Raw genomic sequence first — 20,235 nt, 5'->3', positions numbered from 1 at the left:
ATCAGCCCTGCACCAGCTCTTTGAAGGAGCTATTCAATTCATACTCTTGTCCTGCTCTCTCTGTAACCTTGTATTTGTTTTTCTTTTCAGGCTGGCAATTGCTATTTTCTTCCTCTGCCCATTCAGGCAAAACACTTGCATAAAAGAAAATTTCATGGGCGCGGCACTGTCGCTCAGTGCTTAGTACTGCTGCCTCATAGTACCAGGAACTGGGGTTCAATTCCACTTTTGGATGACAGTCTGTGTGGAGTTTGCACATTCTCCCCATGTCTGTGTGGGTTTCCTCTGGGTGCTCCGGTTTCCTCCCACAGTCCAAAGATGTGCAGATTAGGTGGACCGGCCATGCTAAATTGCCCACAGTGTGTAGAAATCTGCAGGCTAGGTGGATTGGCCACGGGAAGTGCAGGATTACAGGGCTAGGGTAGGGGAGTGGGTCTGGGTGGGATACTGTTTGGAGAGTCAGTGTAAACTTGAGGGGGCCAAATGGCCTGCTTCCACACTATAGGATTCCATGATCTCTATACCCACATTGCTTCCTTTATATTTTAAAATCTATCCTCAGGTTACCTGTCGATGTAACAGTTTCTTCCTTTTTATTAGATAAAAATGCCCCAATTTCAAATGGTTGTTGAATCAGCCTGCATTCCTTTCTACTCTCAAGCAGAATTAGCCATGTATCTGTAGCCTCTCCATGTCAGTGAATGCCTCCATCCTCATTATCATTCTAGTTAATTGCCTTCTCCCCCATAACTTCTTCCTCAAGGGCAGTGTCCGGACATGAACACAATTACATCAGTTGAGACCTGACCATTAATATATAAATATTTAGTGTCACCTTTTTAGCGTTGGAGTGGTATTATCTGTACCTCCGATGGGATCCCAAGTATTCCTTTTGAACTGCGTTATCAGCTTTCCATGTAACCTTCAAAGATTTATGGCAGTGATCACCAAGCAGATGTTTTGTGCAACATCAATGTATAACCTTCTGTGTCAACATTCAAGGTGTTTTTATTCACAAGAAGTCATTAACATTTACCTTTCTATAACCTTTTTATGAATTTGATCTCCCTGTTCATTTGCTAACTTTTCATCTAATGACTCCAGGTTGACACCAGCCACATTTGCACTGCTCCAAATAGCAACTGCATTAAAAAGGTGAAAGAAAAAAACAGTGTTAGTTGTAGTAACTTATTTCATGCTTCACAAAGCATGAACCCTAAGAGATTAAATAACGTGTGGGCCTTCTTAATTATCTGGGAGCAGATGGCATCATCTACCATCAAGAAAATGATTGGTCATCACTTTTTGGCAAGAAATAAACACTGAAGAAAGGCTATCCTCCATTTAAACATATTCCTGTCACAGATCCTCCCACAGTCTTGGGAGTAATAGCGTGAAAGACTAAATGCTATAGAGCGTATGTCGCTATGGCATTCTTACAAAGTTAATTGAAAATGACAAACTGTCAGCAATTTGCATCCTGGCCAGGTAATGGCAGCACTGTCAAACATGATCAACCTCAAACATGAGCCAACTCCTTTTCTCCACCATCATTTCAGATCCTGACAACCCTCTGGGTGCCAGTGAATTCTCCTCAGCTCACAACGAGGTGCTTTGGTAATTATTTGAAATTTCTGGTAATTTCCATCAGCCAAAAGTTTCTTTTTTCCAATGAGACATTCAAGAGTACTTCAAATGATTATTTGGCTAGAAATACTGCATGAGGCGATGGGGAAAAAGACAAGAGAGTTTGGGTGAGGTAACAATCCTCATTTGAAAGCATGATGGGCCAAATGGTCTTATTCTGCACAGCAACTATTCAATGAACCCTGTCAAAAGTTCTAGTCATTCTTCAAGATCTGTATTAAATCATCTCTTGAACCTTCTCTGGTCCAAGGAGAATAATCCTAACTTTTCCAGCTTTCTCTCATAGTTAAAATTCCTCACCCTTGGACAGGCACTGAAACCTCCTCTGCACCCTTCAAAGCCTTTTACATCTTACTTGAAATGTGGGGTTCAGAACTGTACACAATATTCTGGACCAATAGCGAACTAGTGGTTTAGAAACTGAGTATTCACTTGACCCCATAGGGAAGCAAACTGGGGACCTTTCCTCAGTGCAATAACATCGAGTTGGTATTCAGACATTAACCACTAGGCTCTGATAATAAGGGTGTGAATTGAGAAACTTCCTTTTTTCACCAAAATGTCAATATAGAGACAGATTAGGCTTGTTAATTACCTAATAGACACAAACTTTTAGTGGCTGCCACCTGTTTTTCATTTGCAGGTGGGACTTGATTCTGGGCCTCCTGGTTCAGGGGTAGGGACATTACCATTGTTCCACAGGAGGGCCACTGAAAATATCCTTTTAACTTTTTTTTAAACTATTTTTCTAATCAACCTGTTTAGAGAGGTTATTATACACCTCTGGAGGGGGTGGGATTTGAACCTGGACCCCCCAGTCCAGCAGTACGCTGTCATCTTCTTGCCACAACAGGAGTCAAAGAGCATAAGAATATAATCATGACCTTATCATCTGTTACAATGGCCTCAAGTGGGGAAGTTTCAGAGATTCTCTATTTCCTTGAGGTTCTGGAGTCTGACTTCAAGTTAACGGCTATTAAATGCAAACCAGATCATAGAAAAATCCGGAAGAGTTTCTTCTTGTGACCAAAGTAGCTTTAAGTAGATCATTCTCACCTAACAGAATAATTCACTCTCATATGAAGATAATCCTTTCTATTCAAAATTGATATTTATTAAATAATCAGTGCGGACATCCACTTTTAAAAATTAGTTAAATAAAGTTCTCTCTTTATGATTTCTTGGGCTATTTTACTTTTGGCAGTTTTATTTTAGTTCATTCACAGGATGTGGGCAATAAATGCTAGCCCAGCTACTGAGACCCATGTCTGGTTAGTGGTGAACTACATCTTGTACCGCTGTAGTGTGTGTGGTGTCAGTAACCAAAATGCTGTTAGAGACAGAGATCAGTATCACTGAAGGAAAGCTGCTGTATTTCCATGTCAGGTTGCTGACTGGTAATGTGGGGGGGGGGGGGGGGGGGGGGATTGTAGGTGGCGCTGTTCCCATGATTCTGCTGCCCTCACCCTTCCAGACAGCAGACGTTTCTAGTTTGGAAGGTGTTGTTAAAGGAGAATTAATGAGTTATTGCAGTCTGTCTTGTAAATGGTACACACAGTGTGGTGGGGGTGAATGGGACGAATGTTGAAGGTAGTAGATGGAATCCCAATTACGTGGACTGTTTAGTTCTGAACGGTATCAAGCTGGAGTGTTGTTGGAACTATACTGACCCACACAGATGAGGAGTGTTCCATTGTACTCTTGACCTGTACTGTGGCTTAGTGGAGAGACACCGGGAAGACAAAAGGAGAACGACTCCCTCAGAACTCCCCCCCCCCGCCCCCCAACCCAAGCCACAGTATTTATATAAAAACAGCAGGAACTGCGGATGCTGTAAATTAGGAACAAAAACTGAAGTTGCTGGAAAAGCTCAGCAGGTCTGGCAGTATCTGTGAAGCTGAGCTTTTCCAGCAACTTGTGTTTTTGCACAGTATTTATATAGCTTGCCCAGTTCAGTTTATAGTCAATGATAACCCTATGGTTGAAAACAGCAAAGGGATCAGCAATGATAATGTCTTTGAATATTTAGGGATGATGCGAACATTATTTCTTGTTGGAGATGATCATTGCCTGACACTTCTGTGGTCTAATCTTAATGGCCACTTGTCAGCCCAAGCCTGCATACAGTCCAGGTCTTGTTGCATTTGAACATGGACTGCTTCAGTATCTGAGGTGTTGAGAATGGTCCTGAACAAAATGCAATCATTGGTGAACATCCCCACTTCTTACCTTATGATGAAGGGAAGGCCATTGATTAAGGAACTGAAAATGGTTACATTAATTTGGAAGAATGTTACATCTTTTAGAGCAATTGGCAAGGTACTAGAAAAACTGAATGGGCTGAAGATGGATAAACCACCAGGACCAGAGTTCTTAAGGAGATAGCTGAAGAGATAGTGGAGGAGTCAGTGGTGATCTTTCAGGAATTGCTAGAGTCATGGAGGGTCCAAGAGGACTGGAAAATGGCTAATGTGACACCTCTGTTTAAAAAGGAGTAAGGCGAAAGACTGAAAATTGAAGGCTTAATCTGGAGCTTAACCTCAGTCTTGGGTAAGATTTTGGAGTCCCATTGTGAAGGATGAGATTTCTGAATACTTGGAAGTGCGTGGTAAAATGGGCAAAGTCAGCACGGCTTCATTAAGGGGAGGTCATGCCTGACAAATCTGTTAGAATCCTTTGAGGATGTAACAAGTAGGTTAGACCAGGGAGAGCCAATGGATGTTATCTACCTGAATTTCCAGAAGGCCTTTGACAAGATACCACACAGGAGGCTGCTGAGTAAGATGAGGGCCTATGGTGTTAGAGACAAGCATGGATAGAGATTGGCTGTCTGGCAGAAAGCAGAGACTGGGGATAAAAGGCTCTTTCTCAGGATGGCAGCTGGTGCCAAAAGGTGTTCCGCAAGGGTCAGTGTTGGGACCGTAACTTTTCACCTTATACGGCAATGATCTGAAGGAACTGAGAATATTCTGGCTAAGTCTGCTGACGATACGAAGCTAGGTAGATGGACAGTAGTATTGAGAAGGCAGAAAGGCTGCAGAAGGATTTGAACAGGTTAGATGAGTGGGCAAAGAAGTGGCGGATGGGGTACAATATGGGAAAGTGTGAGGTCATGCACTTTGGTAAGAAGAATAGAAGGATGGATTATTTTCTAAATGGGGAGAAAATTCAGAAATCTGAGGTGCAAAGAAACTTGGGAGTTCTAGTCCAGGATTCTCTCAAGGTAAACTTGCAGGTTGATTCAGTCGTTAGAAATGCAATGTTGGCATTTATTTTTGAGAGGACTTGAATATAAAAGCAGGGATGTACTACAGAGTTGGAGTTTTGTGTGCAATTTTGGGCCCCATATCTCAGGAAGGATGTATTGGCCCTGGAACAGGTTCAGAGGATGTTCACGACAACGGTCCCAGGAATGAAAAGCTTAACATATGGGGAACATTTGAGGACTCTGGGTCCATACTTGATGGGCTTAGAAGAGGTACAATTTAAGGCCGAGATGAGGAGGAATTCCTTCTGTTGGAGAGTTGAGAGTCTTTAGAACTCCTTACCACAGACAGCTAATGAGGCAGAGTCCTTTATATATGTAAGGCTGAGAAAGATAGATTCTTTACCAGTCAGGGAATCAAGGGTTATGGGGAGAGGTCAGGAAATTGGATGTGAAGGATATCGGATCAAAATGGAGGAGCAGGCTCAAGGGGCCGAATCGTCTACCCCTGTTTCTATTTCTCATGGTCTTATATCCATCTGACTGAAATTGTTAGAGATCAATGGTCAAAAGTTGACCTTTGGAGTGAATGCACAGCTGCCTCACAGCGCCAGGGACATGGGTTCAATTCCAGCTATGGGTGACTGTGCAAACTCCACATGGATATCCACCCCATGTCTTTGTGGATTTCCTCCCACAGTCCAAAGATGTGCAGGTTCTATGGACTGGCCATGGAATATTGTCCCATAGTGTCAGGGATATGCAGGTTAGGGGTTTTAGGCAAGGTAAATATGGAGTTACGGGGATGCTCTTCAGATGGTGAGAACAGACTCAGTGGGCTGAATGGCCTCTCTGTGCACTGTAGGGATTCTACGGTAGCCCTGGGATTAAAAAGCGACACGGGTCCAAATGATGTTCCGAGAGGCGGCAGCAACAGAACGTGGCTCCTGCGATCGAGGAGCGTGTTCCGGGGGCCACCAGTGGAGGCGCCAGTGACCCCAGGATGAGGTGTGCATGCACAGCTATTCCTATTGATAGAGGAGCGGGTCACAGGCTGGCTGAGGCTCCAGGCCATGGCTAGGCCCGGGTGCCGACATCATTCGCAACTGGCAGAGACTGGAGGCTTTGGGAGGACCCACGTACCCTAATGGAGATAAGACTTTATGATCTGGACATTTTCCTTTCCCCTTGGCTCAGTTTCTTTTATTTCTGCTTTTGATTTTTTTTTCAATTTCTGGTTTTTGTAACTAAGGTGGGGATGGAGAATGACGACTTTGTACACTTTTCATCTTACCCCAGTATTCCTAAACTTGAGCACACATTAACAACAAAATATAACTCTGAATGATGCTTTTGCAGTATATTCAGTTGTATATTTCAGAAAGCCTTTGTAGGAAAACAATGCAAACAAACTAAAACGCGAGTCAATTGCACCTTATGTTCATAATTTAGAACAAAGCTACAAAGCGTGGGGATTCTGCTGGTGCACATACTTTATGAGTATTTCACTAAACCGACAGCTGGAGACTACATACCACTTTCATCTCCCTGTTCACCGATGATGTAAGCATGGACACTGATTGGATTAATTCTCAACTTTGCGCCCAATAGGAAACGAAACCTGGCAGTGTCCAAGTCCGTGCCTGTGCCAATCACACGATGCTTTGGGAAACCACTTATTTTCCAGGCCACATAGGTCATGATATCCACTGAAAAAGCAAAAAAAAAGTCCAGAAAAAGAAAACACAAATTTCTCCTGAGATGGCAAGAACTGCAGAAGCTGGAGTCAGAGACAATACAGTGTAGAACTGGAGGAACACAGCAGGCCAGTGATCAAAAATGGCTTCAACCACATCTCTTACATTTCCCACATCTCTGCCCTCACATCCCCTCCCCACAACAAAAACAAAGACAGAATACCCCTTGTCCACACATATCAACCCACCAACCTTCATACTTATGCCACCTATAATCCAACACCACAACCATAGAGATATTTCCCTTCCCACCCCTATCTGCCTTCCATAGGGACCGCTCACTCTGATTCCCTCATCTACTCCACATTCCCCACTAACCCTAACCAACCCCTGCAACTTTCCCTGGAACTACAGGAAGTGCTACACCTGCCCCATCACCTCCATTCAAGGCAAAAAAACAAACCTTCCATATCAGGAACAAAAACAAAGTTGCTGGAAAAGCTCAGCAGGTCTGGCAGCATCTGTGGAGGAGAAAACAGAGTTAATGTTTCGGGTCCGGTGACCCTTCCTCAGAACTGATGGTGGCTGGGAAAACGTCAATTTATATGCAGAAAATAGGGAGGTGGGTGGAGTAGAGAGTAAACCATAGGATAGAGCTCCTCCGCTTGGCCGAGCTTGTCCTCACCCTCAACAACTTCTCTTTTAACTCCTCTCATTTTCTTCAGGTAAGAGGGGTTGCCATGGGTACCCGCATGGACCCGAGTTATGCCTGTCCCTTCCTGGGGTACGTGGAACATTCCTTGATCCAGTCCTATTCTGGCCCCCACCCACAACTCTTTCTCCGATACATCGATGATATCATCGGTGCTGCTTCCCTCTCTCGTCAAGAATTGGAAAGCTTCATCAATTTCGCCTCCAATTTTCACCCTGTCCTCACTTTCACCTGGTCTATCTCTGACTCCTCCCTTCCTTTTCTTGACATTTCTGTTTCCATTTCTGGGGATAGACTGGCCACTAATATCCATCACAAACTCACTGACTCCCACAGCTACCCGGACTGTACATCCTCATACCTTGGTTCCTGTAAAGACTCCATCCTATTCTCTCAGTTCCTCCGTCTCCGTTGCATGTGTTCAGATGAGGCCAATATCGACAAGGAAGCCTCCAAAATTTCCACCTTCTTCCTCAACCGAGGATTCCCCAGCTCCATTGTTGACAGGGCCCTCAACCAGGTCTGACCCATCTCCTGCACTTCTGCCCTCACCCCTTCTCTTCCCTCCCACAGCAGCGATAGGGTTTCCCTTATCCTTACCTACCATCCCAGCAGCATCCTCATCCAGAAGATCATCAGATGCCATTTCTGCCACCTCCAGCAGAATGCCACCAACAGGCACATATTCCCCTCCCCTCCCTTGTCCACCTTCCACAGGGACCGTTCCCTCCGGGACAGCCTGGCCCACTTTTCCTTCACCCCCAACACCTCTCCACAGCCCTACAGCACCTTCCCCTGTAACCGGTGAAGGTGCAACACCTGCCCATTTACCCCCTCCCTCCCCAGTATCCAAGGGCCCAACATACCTCCAGGTGAAGCAACACTTCACCCGCACTTCCAAGAATCTTGTCTACTGCATTCGCTGCTCACAATGCGGTCTTCTCTACATTGGGGGAATGAAGTGTAGACTTGGCGACCACTTTGCAAGCAGAACATAGATATTCTGCAAAAAAAGTCCCTGAACTACCTGCTGCCTGCCACTTTAACGCACCACCTTGCTCCCTGCCAACATCCCAGTCTCTGGCTTGCTGCAGTGTTCCAGTGAAGCCCAGCACAAGCTGGGGGAACAACATCTCATTTTCTACTTGGGGACCTTACAGCCCTCCAGACTCAATATTGAGTTCAATAATTTTAGGGCCTAAACTCTCCCATGTCCCAGCCCCCACCCCACACACCAGTCCTTGCTACCACATAGTCTGTCACTACACGCCTCCTGTTGTTCGTCACTAACAGTCCCCGTTAACAACTATTCACCCTCCCAGCCTGATCGTTAGCAATTCCTTTGTCTGTCCAACTGTCTTTCTCTCTCTTTGGGTTCTATCCCCACCCACCCACCTCCCTATTTTCTGCATATAAACTGACGTTTTCCCAGCCACCATCAGTTCTGAGGAAGGGTCACCAGACCTGAAACATGAACTGTTTTCTCCTTCATAGATGCCGCCAGACCTGCTGAGCTTCTCCAGCAACTCTGTTTTTGTTCCTGATTTACGGCATCCACATTTCTTTTGGTTTTTAACCTTCCATATCAGACTGGAGTTCACCTACCTGGTCTACTGGCCTCCTGTACATTGATGAGACCAAGCAGAGGCTTGGACGCTGTTTTGTAAACGTCTGTGCTCTGTACATGATAATTGACAGCCCCTTCCAGTCGCCAACCATTTTAATTCCCCCTCCCACTCCCTGGGTGACAGTGTCCATTCCTGGGCCTCCTCCTGTGCCACAATGACACCACTCAAGCTGGAGGAACAGCACCTCATATTTCGCCTCAGGAGCCTACAGCCAGATGGACTAAATATAGGATTCACCAGTTTTAAAATCTCCCTACCCCCAGCCTCATCCCATGACCAAACCTCTCTCCCATCCCCACCTCCTTGACCTGATACAACCTGTCCATCTTCTCTCCCACCTATCTGCCCCATCAATCTCACTGACCAATCCCCTCCACTCCCTACCTGCACTGACCTATCACCATCTCATCGACCTCTTCCAGCCCCATTCCTCCTCTCTATTTATTTCAGAGCTTCCTTCCCCCTCCCCATTTCTGAAGAATGGTCCCAACCCAAAATTTCAACTCCTGCTCCTCTGATGCTGCTCGGCCTGCTGTGTTCCTCCAGCTCCCCACTGTATAAACTCTCCTGTAATCGTAATCCAACTAAAACCGAAAAATTCGCATACAGGAAAAAATGCATTTTTTGGGTGAAAATCCTATGTTCTTACTATCTGAGCAAAAACATTCAAATACGAGTGGAACATGATAATAATGAGCGAACAGAGACAGATTAATCGTAGTCTGCAGAGAACCCATTATAAACATTGCAATATAAAGACTATCAATTAATTTTCTGTAGATTTGGTGTTGGACTAAAATGGTACAAAAAAAAAGACTGTTGTAAAACCAAGGACTGTGAAAGAAATTGCTGATTTTTATAAACAAATTACTTAAGCTCAATTTGTGCTCCTGAGATGCTGCTGGGCCTGTTGTGTTCATCCAGCTCCACACTTTGTTATCCAAGCTCATTGTGTGTGGTGTTTACACTGCAGCTTTGTTCAAGCTCGTGAAAAAGCTGGCTGCAGAGGTCCCGGCACGAGGGGGTATATGCCGACTGGGAGGTACATACCAACAAGATTGGTTTAAGTGATTGTGAGCAGTTGTTCATCCCAAAGATCATTAACCTGACAACAATTGTCTGATTGGACCCCAACAGCTTGATTGAGAAGCCTTCAGACGTTCTGGGAGGTCAGATAATGTCTCTCCCTCTCTGCAGTAAAAATAACTTTCCTCCTAGCAGTTGCTGTAAGCTGTGATAATGGGAACTGCAGATGCTGGAGAATCCAAGATAATAAAGTGTGAAGGTGGATGAACACAGCAGGCCAAGCAGCATCTCAGGAGCACAAAAGCTGACGTTTCGGGCCGAGACCCTTCATCAGAGAGGGGAATGGGGAGAGGGTTCTGAAATAAATAGGGAGAGAGGGGGAGGCGGACCGAAGATGGAGAGAAAAGAAGATAGGTGGAGAGAGTATAGGTGGGGAGGTAGGGAGGGGATAGGTCAGTCCAGGGAAGATGGACAGGTCAAGGAGGTGGGATGAGGTTAGTAGGTAGGAAATGGAGGCGCGGCTTGGGGTGGGAGGAAGGGATGGGTGAGAGGAAGAACAGGTTAGGGAGGCAGAGACAGGCTGGACTGGTTTTGGGATGCAGTGGGGGAAGGGGACGAACTGGACTGGTTTTGGGATGCGGTGGGGGAAGGGGAGATTTTGAAGCTGGTGAAGTCCACATTGATACCATTGGGCTGCAGGGTTCCCAAGCGGAATATGAGTTGCTGTTCCTGCAACCTTCGGGTGGCAACACTGTGGCACTGCAGGAGGCAGTTGCTGTAAGCTGCTACTCTTAACCAGTAACTAAGAGACTTCGCAGTTAGTGTATCAATCATCTTGCACTGCCTGAAGAAGTGAAAGAACCTGGACAGAATAAAGAATGAGATTGAAGAACTGAAAGTGCTGACCCTTGAGATGCGAGTTGATTTGATGTAGTGCCATGTGTACCTCAGTGCAGTGAAAAGTTCCATTTGCGAGCAGCTCAGGTAGATCATTGTAAGCAAGGCCATACAGTCCGTAGGGTGAACTGGAAATGATTAAACTCAAGTCAGGAGAAAGATCAGAGTTCCTGATAGACATGCGATTGCCACCAATGGAGTGAGCAACAACAGGACGAAGAAGAAAGATCATCTTCTAATATATAGACAGAGGAACAAAAGCCAATTGTGACAGATGAGGTATTAAACCAATTTCTGTTAACATGCATGTCAAACATCCCATGAAACCAATTGAAGGTGACCAGGATGGTCATCACTCAGAACGAGAAGCACTCTTGCTCACAGCAAGAATCAGTACCTGGAGCTGCTCATCACAGGGAGGCTGTTCCACTGCAGAACCACCTGGTGGCTCAGGCTGTCCAGGAAACTCACTCACTTTTACCACCCGCTACAGGCGTGTCAGAGAGATTCAGACTGACAATTACACTGGTTGTGTGTGATAATGACACCATCAGCAAGTCCTGACGTGGGATCCGATCCTGGGTTCGGAGGTAGGGGCACCGCCTACTGCATCACAGAATCTCCTTTCTAAGCCAGTGCTTTCCTTTCAACAAGATCTCATTTTTTTTGCCCTCGCATATGATTGCTATTAGCAGAGTCATTGTGAGAGGGTAGTTAATGACAAAGTATGTTGCAAAAACAATTTCTTAAAGCAGAGATAATGGGAACTGCAGATGCTGGGTATCTGAGACAACAAAGTGTGGAGCTGGATGAACACAGCAGGCCCAGCAGCATCTTAGGAGCAAGAAAGCACTTTGACACATTGAAATGTGAAAAGGAGCTACTGGTTTTAATGTTCATTGCTCCCTTCCTAATTAAAAAAAACTAATATAGAGATCCAATCTCAAACTTTTGGACTGAAAACATTAACTCTTGTTTCTCTCTCCACATGCAGCCACAGCTGCTGGATTTCTCCAGCAATTTCTGTTTTTAGTGCCAGATTTCCAGAACCCACTGTACTCTGCACATTATTCTTCAGTCCTGTGGGTTGACATTCTAAGTTGTCATGTATGCAGCTAAAGACATGTTTAATGATTTAAGACTTTACCTGGATTAGTAACAATTAGCAAAACAGCATTCGGACTGTGCTTGACCAGGTGAGGGATGATCTCCTTGTAGGTAGCTATGTTTTTCTGCAGCTGCCTCCTCTTGACTTCTCCCACTGTCTGTCTCACACCAGCACAGATGATGCATATCTTTGAATCTTCTGTAACCAGAAAGTCTGCAGGATGACCAACGTAAGAAACAGACTTTCAGGTTAACAGGAATTGTTTTCAAAACAAAAAAACAAATATTCTATGACAAAGACATGAACATGACAGTGTGAATTTGAATGGTATTCATTCACCAATCTTCAAATTCACAGCGTCTCATCCTTGCAACTGCCACCCACCAACTTGTTGGCAAAATTCAACTTCCAATATTGTTCAAAGGGCTAGGAAAGATGCTGTTAAACTTGAAAGGGTGCAGAAAATATTTACAAGGATGCTGCTGGGGAAGGAGTGTTTGAGATATAAGGAAAGGCTGGAGCCTTTTTCTCATGGACCATCGAAGGCTGAGGGGTGACCTTACAGAGATTTTTAAATCGCGAGGGGCATGGATAAGGTGAATAGCCAGGGTCTTTTTCCCAGGGGAGGGAAGTCCAAATCGAGAGGGCATAGGTTTAAGGGGAGAGGGAAAAGATTTAAAAAAACCAGAGGGCTGACTTTATGCAGAGGGTGGTGCGTGTATGGAATACGCTGCCAGAGGAAGCGGTGAGGCTGATAGAATTACATTTAAGAGGCATGCAGTTGGATATGTGAATAGGAAAGGTTTAGAGGGATATGGACCAAATGCCAGCAAACGGGACTGGGTCAGATTGGGATGTCTGGTCGGTACAGAGGAGTTGAGCGAGAGGGTTTTGTGCTGTATAACTCTGTGACTGGAGTTACAGGACAGAATGCTGCTTACAATATTGTATTTCACACTTTGATTACTGTGTGAACAAGCTGTCACAGAAAACATCGTCACCAACAACAAACACACTTTCTATAACTCTTCCTGCTTTTAGAATTGTTCCTTTGAGGGACTTTGGAATTAGAAGTATGGTTTTATCACACCTTTCCTGAGGGGATTGCATCCCTCGTCCCAATTCCCATTCCCTTTTTAACATCCCAGTGAATGTCACTTCAAGAGAAAATCTATAACAGAACATTCAAACATTGTAACAGGAAACTCCATAGCAGTCAGTGTTATGACAAATAATAAGGATATATTATGTGCGATTAAGTCAACTGTAAAAATTGCCTTTATGGGAAAAATAAAACCATCGCATCTAAAAATATCACAAATTGCTTAGCAACAATTGAGGCCATGGTATGGTGTCTTTTTTCCACTCACTCGATCTCCCAGGTGACTTGTCACCATGCCAACTGTTGAGTATGGATGGAGGTAGTCCTGCACAGGGTCTTGGGAGTAAAGGTTTATTCAGGACTGCACCATCAAGCAATGAAAGTAGTAAATACATTGCTTAGACATGTTGATCCAGGGCTCATCAATTCTCAATTGCCTTGACTAAAACAAGCAAACAAGAACAATAAAATTGATCCTGAGTTTGGGATGGGATACCAAAGTTTCAGCTCTGGCATAGAAAGAATATCAGTGAGAACCTTGTGTGGCAGGTAAAATGTTGAATGTAAATGTTAACCAAGACATTTCTTTAAATTATATAAATAAATAAATAAATACATTGGAAACAAAAGCACGCATGAAGTAGGCCACTCGGCCCTGCCAGCCTTACCAATCATTCGATAACATCACAGCTTCCTTCCTAGTCTTTTATCTAACCTTAAGAAGTTAACACAAATTAACTTCCTGATAACTAGTCTTGGATCAGATATTAAAAAGAACTAGGTGTGCGTAATCTAAACAACTTAACTGAATTTTGTGTGCTGCAAGGTTATGTTTGCCAATGGGGTAACCAAAACATTTACTGAATTGGAATAGAATCGAAAATCTGTTCCACTCAACAGAAAGTGAAACAGACTGATAAAATACATCCCAAAACTGCAAAAGCAAAGAAATGGATTCGACCGAATAGCAGTTCATCACCATAGCCCCCCCCAGCCTTCTGCTGGTCAGTGAGCGCAGGGGTGAATGGGGAAAGCAGGAACAACAGCAGCAACACGAGACTTTGAAGAGTGTGACGTTATGGAAAGTGGAAGATGGGAAGGTGGCCAGGAGATCTGTGATATTTTTAGATCCTGTGGTTTTATTTGAATCTGAGGGAACAAAAGGGAATGTTTCAAAAGCAGGTGGGCTGACGCAGGGTAGGAACAAGCCAATTTGATGGAGGTGGAAATAGGAATTCTGTGTGATAGGGAAGATGAAGGGTTGGATATTCAGCACAGCTTCACAACAGGCTGGTTCAGCTCAGCAACTTGATCATGGACAAGGGTTGTGTGTGGCAACAGTGGCACAGCAACAAAATTTGTTGTTTTTGTGGAAGACAATGATCTGACCAACATTTATAGAAATCCAATTTTTATTCCTCTGGAACTGGGCTTTAGACAACAACTCTATCTACGCAGAGGCAGCAGAGAGGTCAATGGAAACAGGAGTGAAGAAGAGATATGAGTCTGAAGCGAGCAAAAAATTACAAGAAATTACTTGAGAAACTCAGCTGGTCTGGCTGTACCTATGGAGAGAGAGAGGGGGAAGGACCCCTAAGGGCTTGGAACATTAACTCTTTTCCGTCTGCAGATGCTGGACGGCCTGAAATTGCTGGAGAAATTCAACAGTTTTTGTTTATTTTAGACCTCCAGCATGTACAGTTCTTCACTTTATTTAAGAGCTGGCAGTCACCAGCTCATCCAGCGCCCATCTCACACCCCTGTAGGATTTCCCCAGGCAGCAGCTTTAGGTGAGAAATCGCAAGGGAATGGCGGATGAGGTTAAAGAGATAATGGTGTAAAAAGCAGGAACATGGTCAGTTTCTCAAACTATAACTCAATGGGCAAGAGCACAATGAGATGAAGCTAGTCTTAGTCAGCTGACCAGAACAATGGCATTAAAAGAGAATGCTGTGGCCAACTGCATGAAAAAATGCAGTTTCAAAGGAATGGGGGTAAATATTGCACCGTAGTGACTTCACTGCAAGGTGACAAGTTTTTTTCTGAGCGGACTTTCAGTCAGAGAATTAGGGCCAGACCGTTCGGGAGGGATGTTAGGAAGCACTTCTACACGCAAAGTGTGGGAGAGATTTGGAACTCTCTTCCAAAAACAGCACTTGATGCTAGATCAGTTGTTAAGTTTAAATCTGAGATAAACAGATTTTTATGAAGCGAAAGGTATGAACAGAAACGGGCCAAAGGCAGGTATATGGCGTTAGGCTACAGATCAGCCATGGACTCATTGAATGGTGGAACAGATGCAAGGGGCTGAATGGCCTACTCCTGTTCTTGTGTTCCAGTTTCCATTACAAATGTGGCTTAAGAACACATGTCACAACAGGCTGTCAGGAAACACATTTGTAGAAGATTTGTATCACATTATATTGGTAGGGATGTTGGATGAGTAATTTCTGAGCCAAAAATGTGATTAACATACAAAAGGAGTACAATTATATTTTCACACAAATTCAACATATTTTCTAAAATAAATTCCACGCTCCATCACTGACCTGTGTCTGCTGAAATTTTGGATTTAAGAAAGAGGCTACCATGTAGCAAATCCAGAGCTTCTCCCCTCAGTTTATCTGCCACTCTATCAACTAGAGCCAGCTCATCAGCAATATGCTACAGGAAGGGAAAAAAAGCGGACTTCATATTTGGAAAATGCAGATTTAAACAGCATCCAACTCCCACAAGATATTAAACATATAATGTATTCATGACAACACCGGAGGCAATGCACCCTACCAAGTCCATGCCATATTGTTGACACTATTGTTGTTTATCATGCATTTACATCTTCCCTTAGACCTTATGTCTATATTCTTTAAAGTGTGTGTAAGTTTGCCTGCTGATTGTTGTTGCTGTTTTTAAACTTATTGGACAAAAATCGCTGACCTTCCAGGAGTTGGTGGTGGAGTGCAAATATCACTAGACTAGAGGGTAATTTCTTGGGGTCATGGGTTCAAATCCAACCATTGCAGTGGTCGAACCATGGAATATGAAGCTAATCTCAAATGTTCATTATCATGAATCTAATTGATTATCATAAAAACCCCTTTAGTTCACTAATATACTTTGGGGAAGGAAATCTGCCATCCTTACCTGGTCTGGTCTGTGAGTCCAGACCCACAACAATGTGATTGACTTTTCACTGCCTCCTGAAATGGCTAAGGAAGCAACTCAATTCAAGGGGAATTAGGGATGGGTAACAAATGATTGATCAAATTTATTGACACTTGTAGCAAAATACAGTGAAAAGCTTTGATTATGAGCTGTACAGGCAGATCCCAGCAAGCAAAGGATGTACAGATCAAAAAGACTTAGAGGCATACAGGTGAATTTGCAGGTTACAATATTTGAGGTGAGAGTCCGTTCAACTGTCTGATAAACAGCTGGAAAGAAACTGTTCCTGAAGCTGCTGGTGCATGTGTTCAGACTTCTGTATCCTCTGCCTGAAGGAAGAGCTTGTGAGAAGTCATTACCAGGATGCGATGGGTCTTTGATGATGTTGGCAGCCTTTGCATGGCAGCGAGCCATTAATATGGAGTCCATGAATGGAAGGTTGGCTTCCCTGATGGTCTGGGCTGCGCTCACAACCTTCTGTAGTTTCCTACAGTCCTGGGCAGAGCAGTTTCCATACCAGGCCGCTATGCACCCGGACAGTTTGCTTTCAATGGTGCATCTGTAGAAGTTTGTGAGGGACTTTATGGGACATGGCAAATTTCCTGAGCTGCCTGAGGAAGAAGAGGCATTGTGTCTTCTTGACTGTTGCATTTACCTGGGAAATCCAGGACAGGTCATCGGTTATCATCACTCCAGGAACTTGATGCTCTTCACTCTCATCCTCAGTTTCTTTCACAGATGGGGGCGTGTTCTCCTGTTTTCTTTCTGAAGTCAATGATCAGTTCTTTAATTTTGCCGACATTGAGAGAGAGATTGTTCTCATTGCACCAGGTCACCAAGCGCGCTACCTCCCTTCTGTACTTTGAATTATCGTTGTTAGATATGCCTGCCTTGCCAGTTATACCCATGTTCCGTGAAAGGAATATGAATGTACAATAGTTACACACTTGTCACCTTAGTGCTGTCAATGTCAGCTGATTGCAGTTTGTGCACAACCTTTTTTCACTTTGCAACAGTGGCTGCACTTCTAAATTACATACAGTAATGGGTGGAAGCATTTTGACACATTCCTGCAAAAGGTGCTCTACAAATGCAAGTCCATTTTTAAAAATTTCCCAATTGGCATTAAAGAAATGTAAAGGCACACCATCTGTCTTGCACAGAAATCAGTGCCTTCCAAAACCATTTCTGGGAACAATTAAGTGTCAATCACATTCTTGTGGGTCTGGCGTCACATGTAAGCCAAACCAGATAAGGATGGCAGCTTTCCTCCCCTAAAAGGACACAAATAAACCAGAGTTAACATTTCAGCTAACTCTGATTTCTCTCTACACATGCCGCCAGACCTGCTGAGCTTTTCCAGCAATTTCTACTTTTGTTTCTGATTTATAGCATCCACAGTTCTTTCAGTTTTTACTCACAAATAAACTAGATGTGTTCATGAAATCTAGCAGTTTCATTGCAACCATTACTAACACTTTATTTTAAAATTCCACTAAGTTATGATGGAACATAAACTGGTCTCTGTACATCGCGAGGAATATGAATTCAGTAACACAAGCACCGTGTGTAAAACAATACCACATTTCGATGAAACGTTGAAGAGGAAAAATAAAAATCAATAAATTAAGGCACGTACTTAGCATTTACACCTGAAATAGAACAAGGGAAATCAAATCTACACAACCCAGTTTCAATGTGAGCGTAGCTCAAAGCACAAAAATTAAACAAAAAACACTTGTGGAGTGATTATTGAAGAAGAGTGCCGCGCAGGATAATGAAGGTCAGACCCTTTACCTGCTGGAGGATGGAAATAGCACACGACATGCCAACTTGCCCAGCGCCCACAATTGAGACTTTTGATGTTGCCTTCATCGGAGTATCAGCATGCACCTCGTGCATCAATTTATTTTTCAAACTCATCGTTTTAAACTAACAGTTCAACGCAGAAAGGTCAAAACTTTGAAGGGAGAGAAAAAAAAACATCTATTAGCGTAATACACAAGGTGAGTAGTTTGTTCAGAACAAACAGGGACTAATGACCAAGCAGCTTAAAGACTGGATTTGAATCTGAGCTTCAAGTGAACCTTCATTATTTCTACTGAGGGTGGATCACCTGTTTTAGTCGGATCTCTTAAAGATTAAATACTTGATGGAGCCCTGCATTTCCAAAAAAAAAACACAAAGCCAAATAATAGTCTTACTGGACTGGAAACATTAACTCGGTCTCTCTCCCTCCACAAATCCTGCCAGACCGGCTGAGTTTCCTTTACCTTAGAGGGAAAGGCAAGCGACAGTGCACCGAGAGAGAGATAGGAAACTCGCCACGGCGGACCTTAAAAGTCTCATATCGCTCCCCCCGCCACCTTTTCACTGACAGAGGGTCACGTAAGAAGAAGTTTATAGCCTCCAACCTGTTTCAATCACGAAATGGAAAGCCTGCGAAAAGGGAATTGTCTAAAAACTAGAAAACTTTTGGGAAAAAGCAAAGAGAAAAAAGGTTTTCAGTCCTAATTCACTGCTAACGATCATTTAGCATCAACAATGTTGAGCGCTTGGAACATGACCTGAGCAAGATCTTGATCTCAACCTAATGTTATCCACTTTTTGACTGTGATTTCACTGAAGAGTTCCTGACCCAGTCAAACTACACAGTTGGGTGGCAAGCTCACAGAAGTGTCATTTCCAGAGTGAAATTGCTGTCTCAATCTTATCTTCGCCCAGCCACTGTTTTTCCTTAAGTTTTTTGAAGAATGTCCCTCTTCACTTACAGGGATCAGGCTGTGTTCTCCTAGTGTCAGTCCTGATGGCCAGGGCTGGCTCTCTGTCTGTGGGCTGTCTCACCCACTACCAGGTCTCTCTCTCTTCTCCTTCTGTGGATGTTTCCTCCCAACCGCTCCTTGCTCTCCGTTTTTATTCAAACTCGGAAAGCTCCGCTCCAAATTCTCTTCGCCTCCCTCGCGCTGCCCCCTCCCCCCTCGTCTCCAGCGAGCGGGCGCCGCAGCTGCATTGATATAGCGCCTGTTCGTCTCTGTTGCAGTTGCTGCGGGACTGCACCGTACTCCCAAATGCAGCCAATTCAGCACAACCCTGTCGACAATCTACACTACAAAGGCGACACAGAGGGAGTGCCACCTCTCTCTATTGCTGACCACCCCCCCCCCCCCGCGTTCGGAGGGACTACACCTTGCCTCAGATTACACAAACCTGCTCCTCAATAATCACCGCGTCGGCGTTTTCTTTTGATTTTGTGCTTTGTGCTGCGTTCACATTAGAATCGGGATGAGTGGGTTTTGACTGCCCCAGTTTGTTGCAAATTGCCCTTGACCCGAATGGCTTGCAGGACAAATCAATTTAAGAGTCAACCAATCATAGATTAAACACATCTACCAACAGGTTCAAGAGCAGCTTCTTTCCCCGCTGGTATTATGACTTCCCAATGGAGATAACTCAGTGTGGACCTGGAGGAGCACAGCAGGGAAGGCAGCATCACCTGCTGTGTTACTCCAGCTCCCACAGTCCGTTATTCCCGATCTATTCTAATCCCATTTCCCAACATGTACCTTTATGGATGTGAGATTGCTCACTGAGCTGGAAGGTTAGTTTTCAGATGTTTCATCACCATTCTAGGTAACATCATCAGTGAGCCTCCAATGAAGCACTGGTGTTATGTCCCGCTTTCTATTTATCTGGTTAGGTTTCCTTGGGTTGGTGCTGTCATTTCCTGCGTTGGTGATGTCATTTCCTGTTCTTTTTCTCAGAGGATGGTAGATTGGCTCCAAATCAATGTGTTTGTTAATGGAGTTCCGGTTGGAATGCCATGCTTCTAGGAATTCTCGTGCGTGTCTCTGTTTGGCTTGTCCTAGGATGGATGTGTTGTCCCAATCAATGTGGTGTCCTTCCTCCTCTGTATGTAAGGATACGAGTGATAGTGGGTCATGTCGTTTTGTGGCTAGTTGATGTTCATGCATCCTGGTGGCTAGCTTTCTGCCAGTTTGTCCAATGTAGTGTTTGTCACAGTTCTTGCTCATGAAACCAGATGGATCCA

At 44.2% G+C, this 20,235-nt stretch overlaps 1 protein-coding gene across 7 annotated transcripts in view; it reads right to left on the bottom strand.

The window, feature by feature from the left end:
- Positions 1-19,832, bottom strand: part of LOC125459326 (L-lactate dehydrogenase A chain-like) — a 28,242-nt gene extending 8,410 nt beyond the window's left edge. For 3 of the 7 annotated variants that reach the window (XM_048545650.1, XM_048545655.1, XM_048545656.1), the window contains exons 1-6: positions 18,959-19,215; positions 17,985-18,147; positions 15,572-15,686; positions 11,960-12,133; positions 6,388-6,561; positions 1,037-1,142 (exon numbers count right to left, since the gene is read on the bottom strand). In XM_048545650.1, the coding sequence (XP_048401607.1) occupies positions 1,037-1,142; positions 6,388-6,561; positions 11,960-12,133; positions 15,572-15,686; positions 17,985-18,110 (695 nt within the window). In that variant the 5' untranslated portion in view covers positions 18,111-18,147; positions 18,959-19,215. Of the gene's footprint in view, positions 1-1,036; positions 1,143-6,387; positions 6,562-11,959; positions 12,134-15,571; positions 15,687-17,984; positions 18,148-18,391; positions 18,575-18,958; positions 19,216-19,394; positions 19,487-19,750 lie in introns of those variants that run through there. The other 4 variants (XM_048545653.2, XM_048545654.1, XM_048545651.1 and 1 more) reach the window with 4 other exon arrangements.
- Between the last annotated feature and the right edge of the window lie 403 nt (positions 19,833-20,235).

Source organism: Stegostoma tigrinum, chromosome 17, assembly GCF_030684315.1.
Source record: "Stegostoma tigrinum isolate sSteTig4 chromosome 17, sSteTig4.hap1, whole genome shotgun sequence".
Classification (NCBI taxonomy): domain Eukaryota; kingdom Metazoa; phylum Chordata; class Chondrichthyes; order Orectolobiformes; family Stegostomatidae; genus Stegostoma; species Stegostoma tigrinum.
Note: the sequence above shows the minus strand (reverse complement) of the source record. Positions and strands in the feature narration are given on the sequence as shown.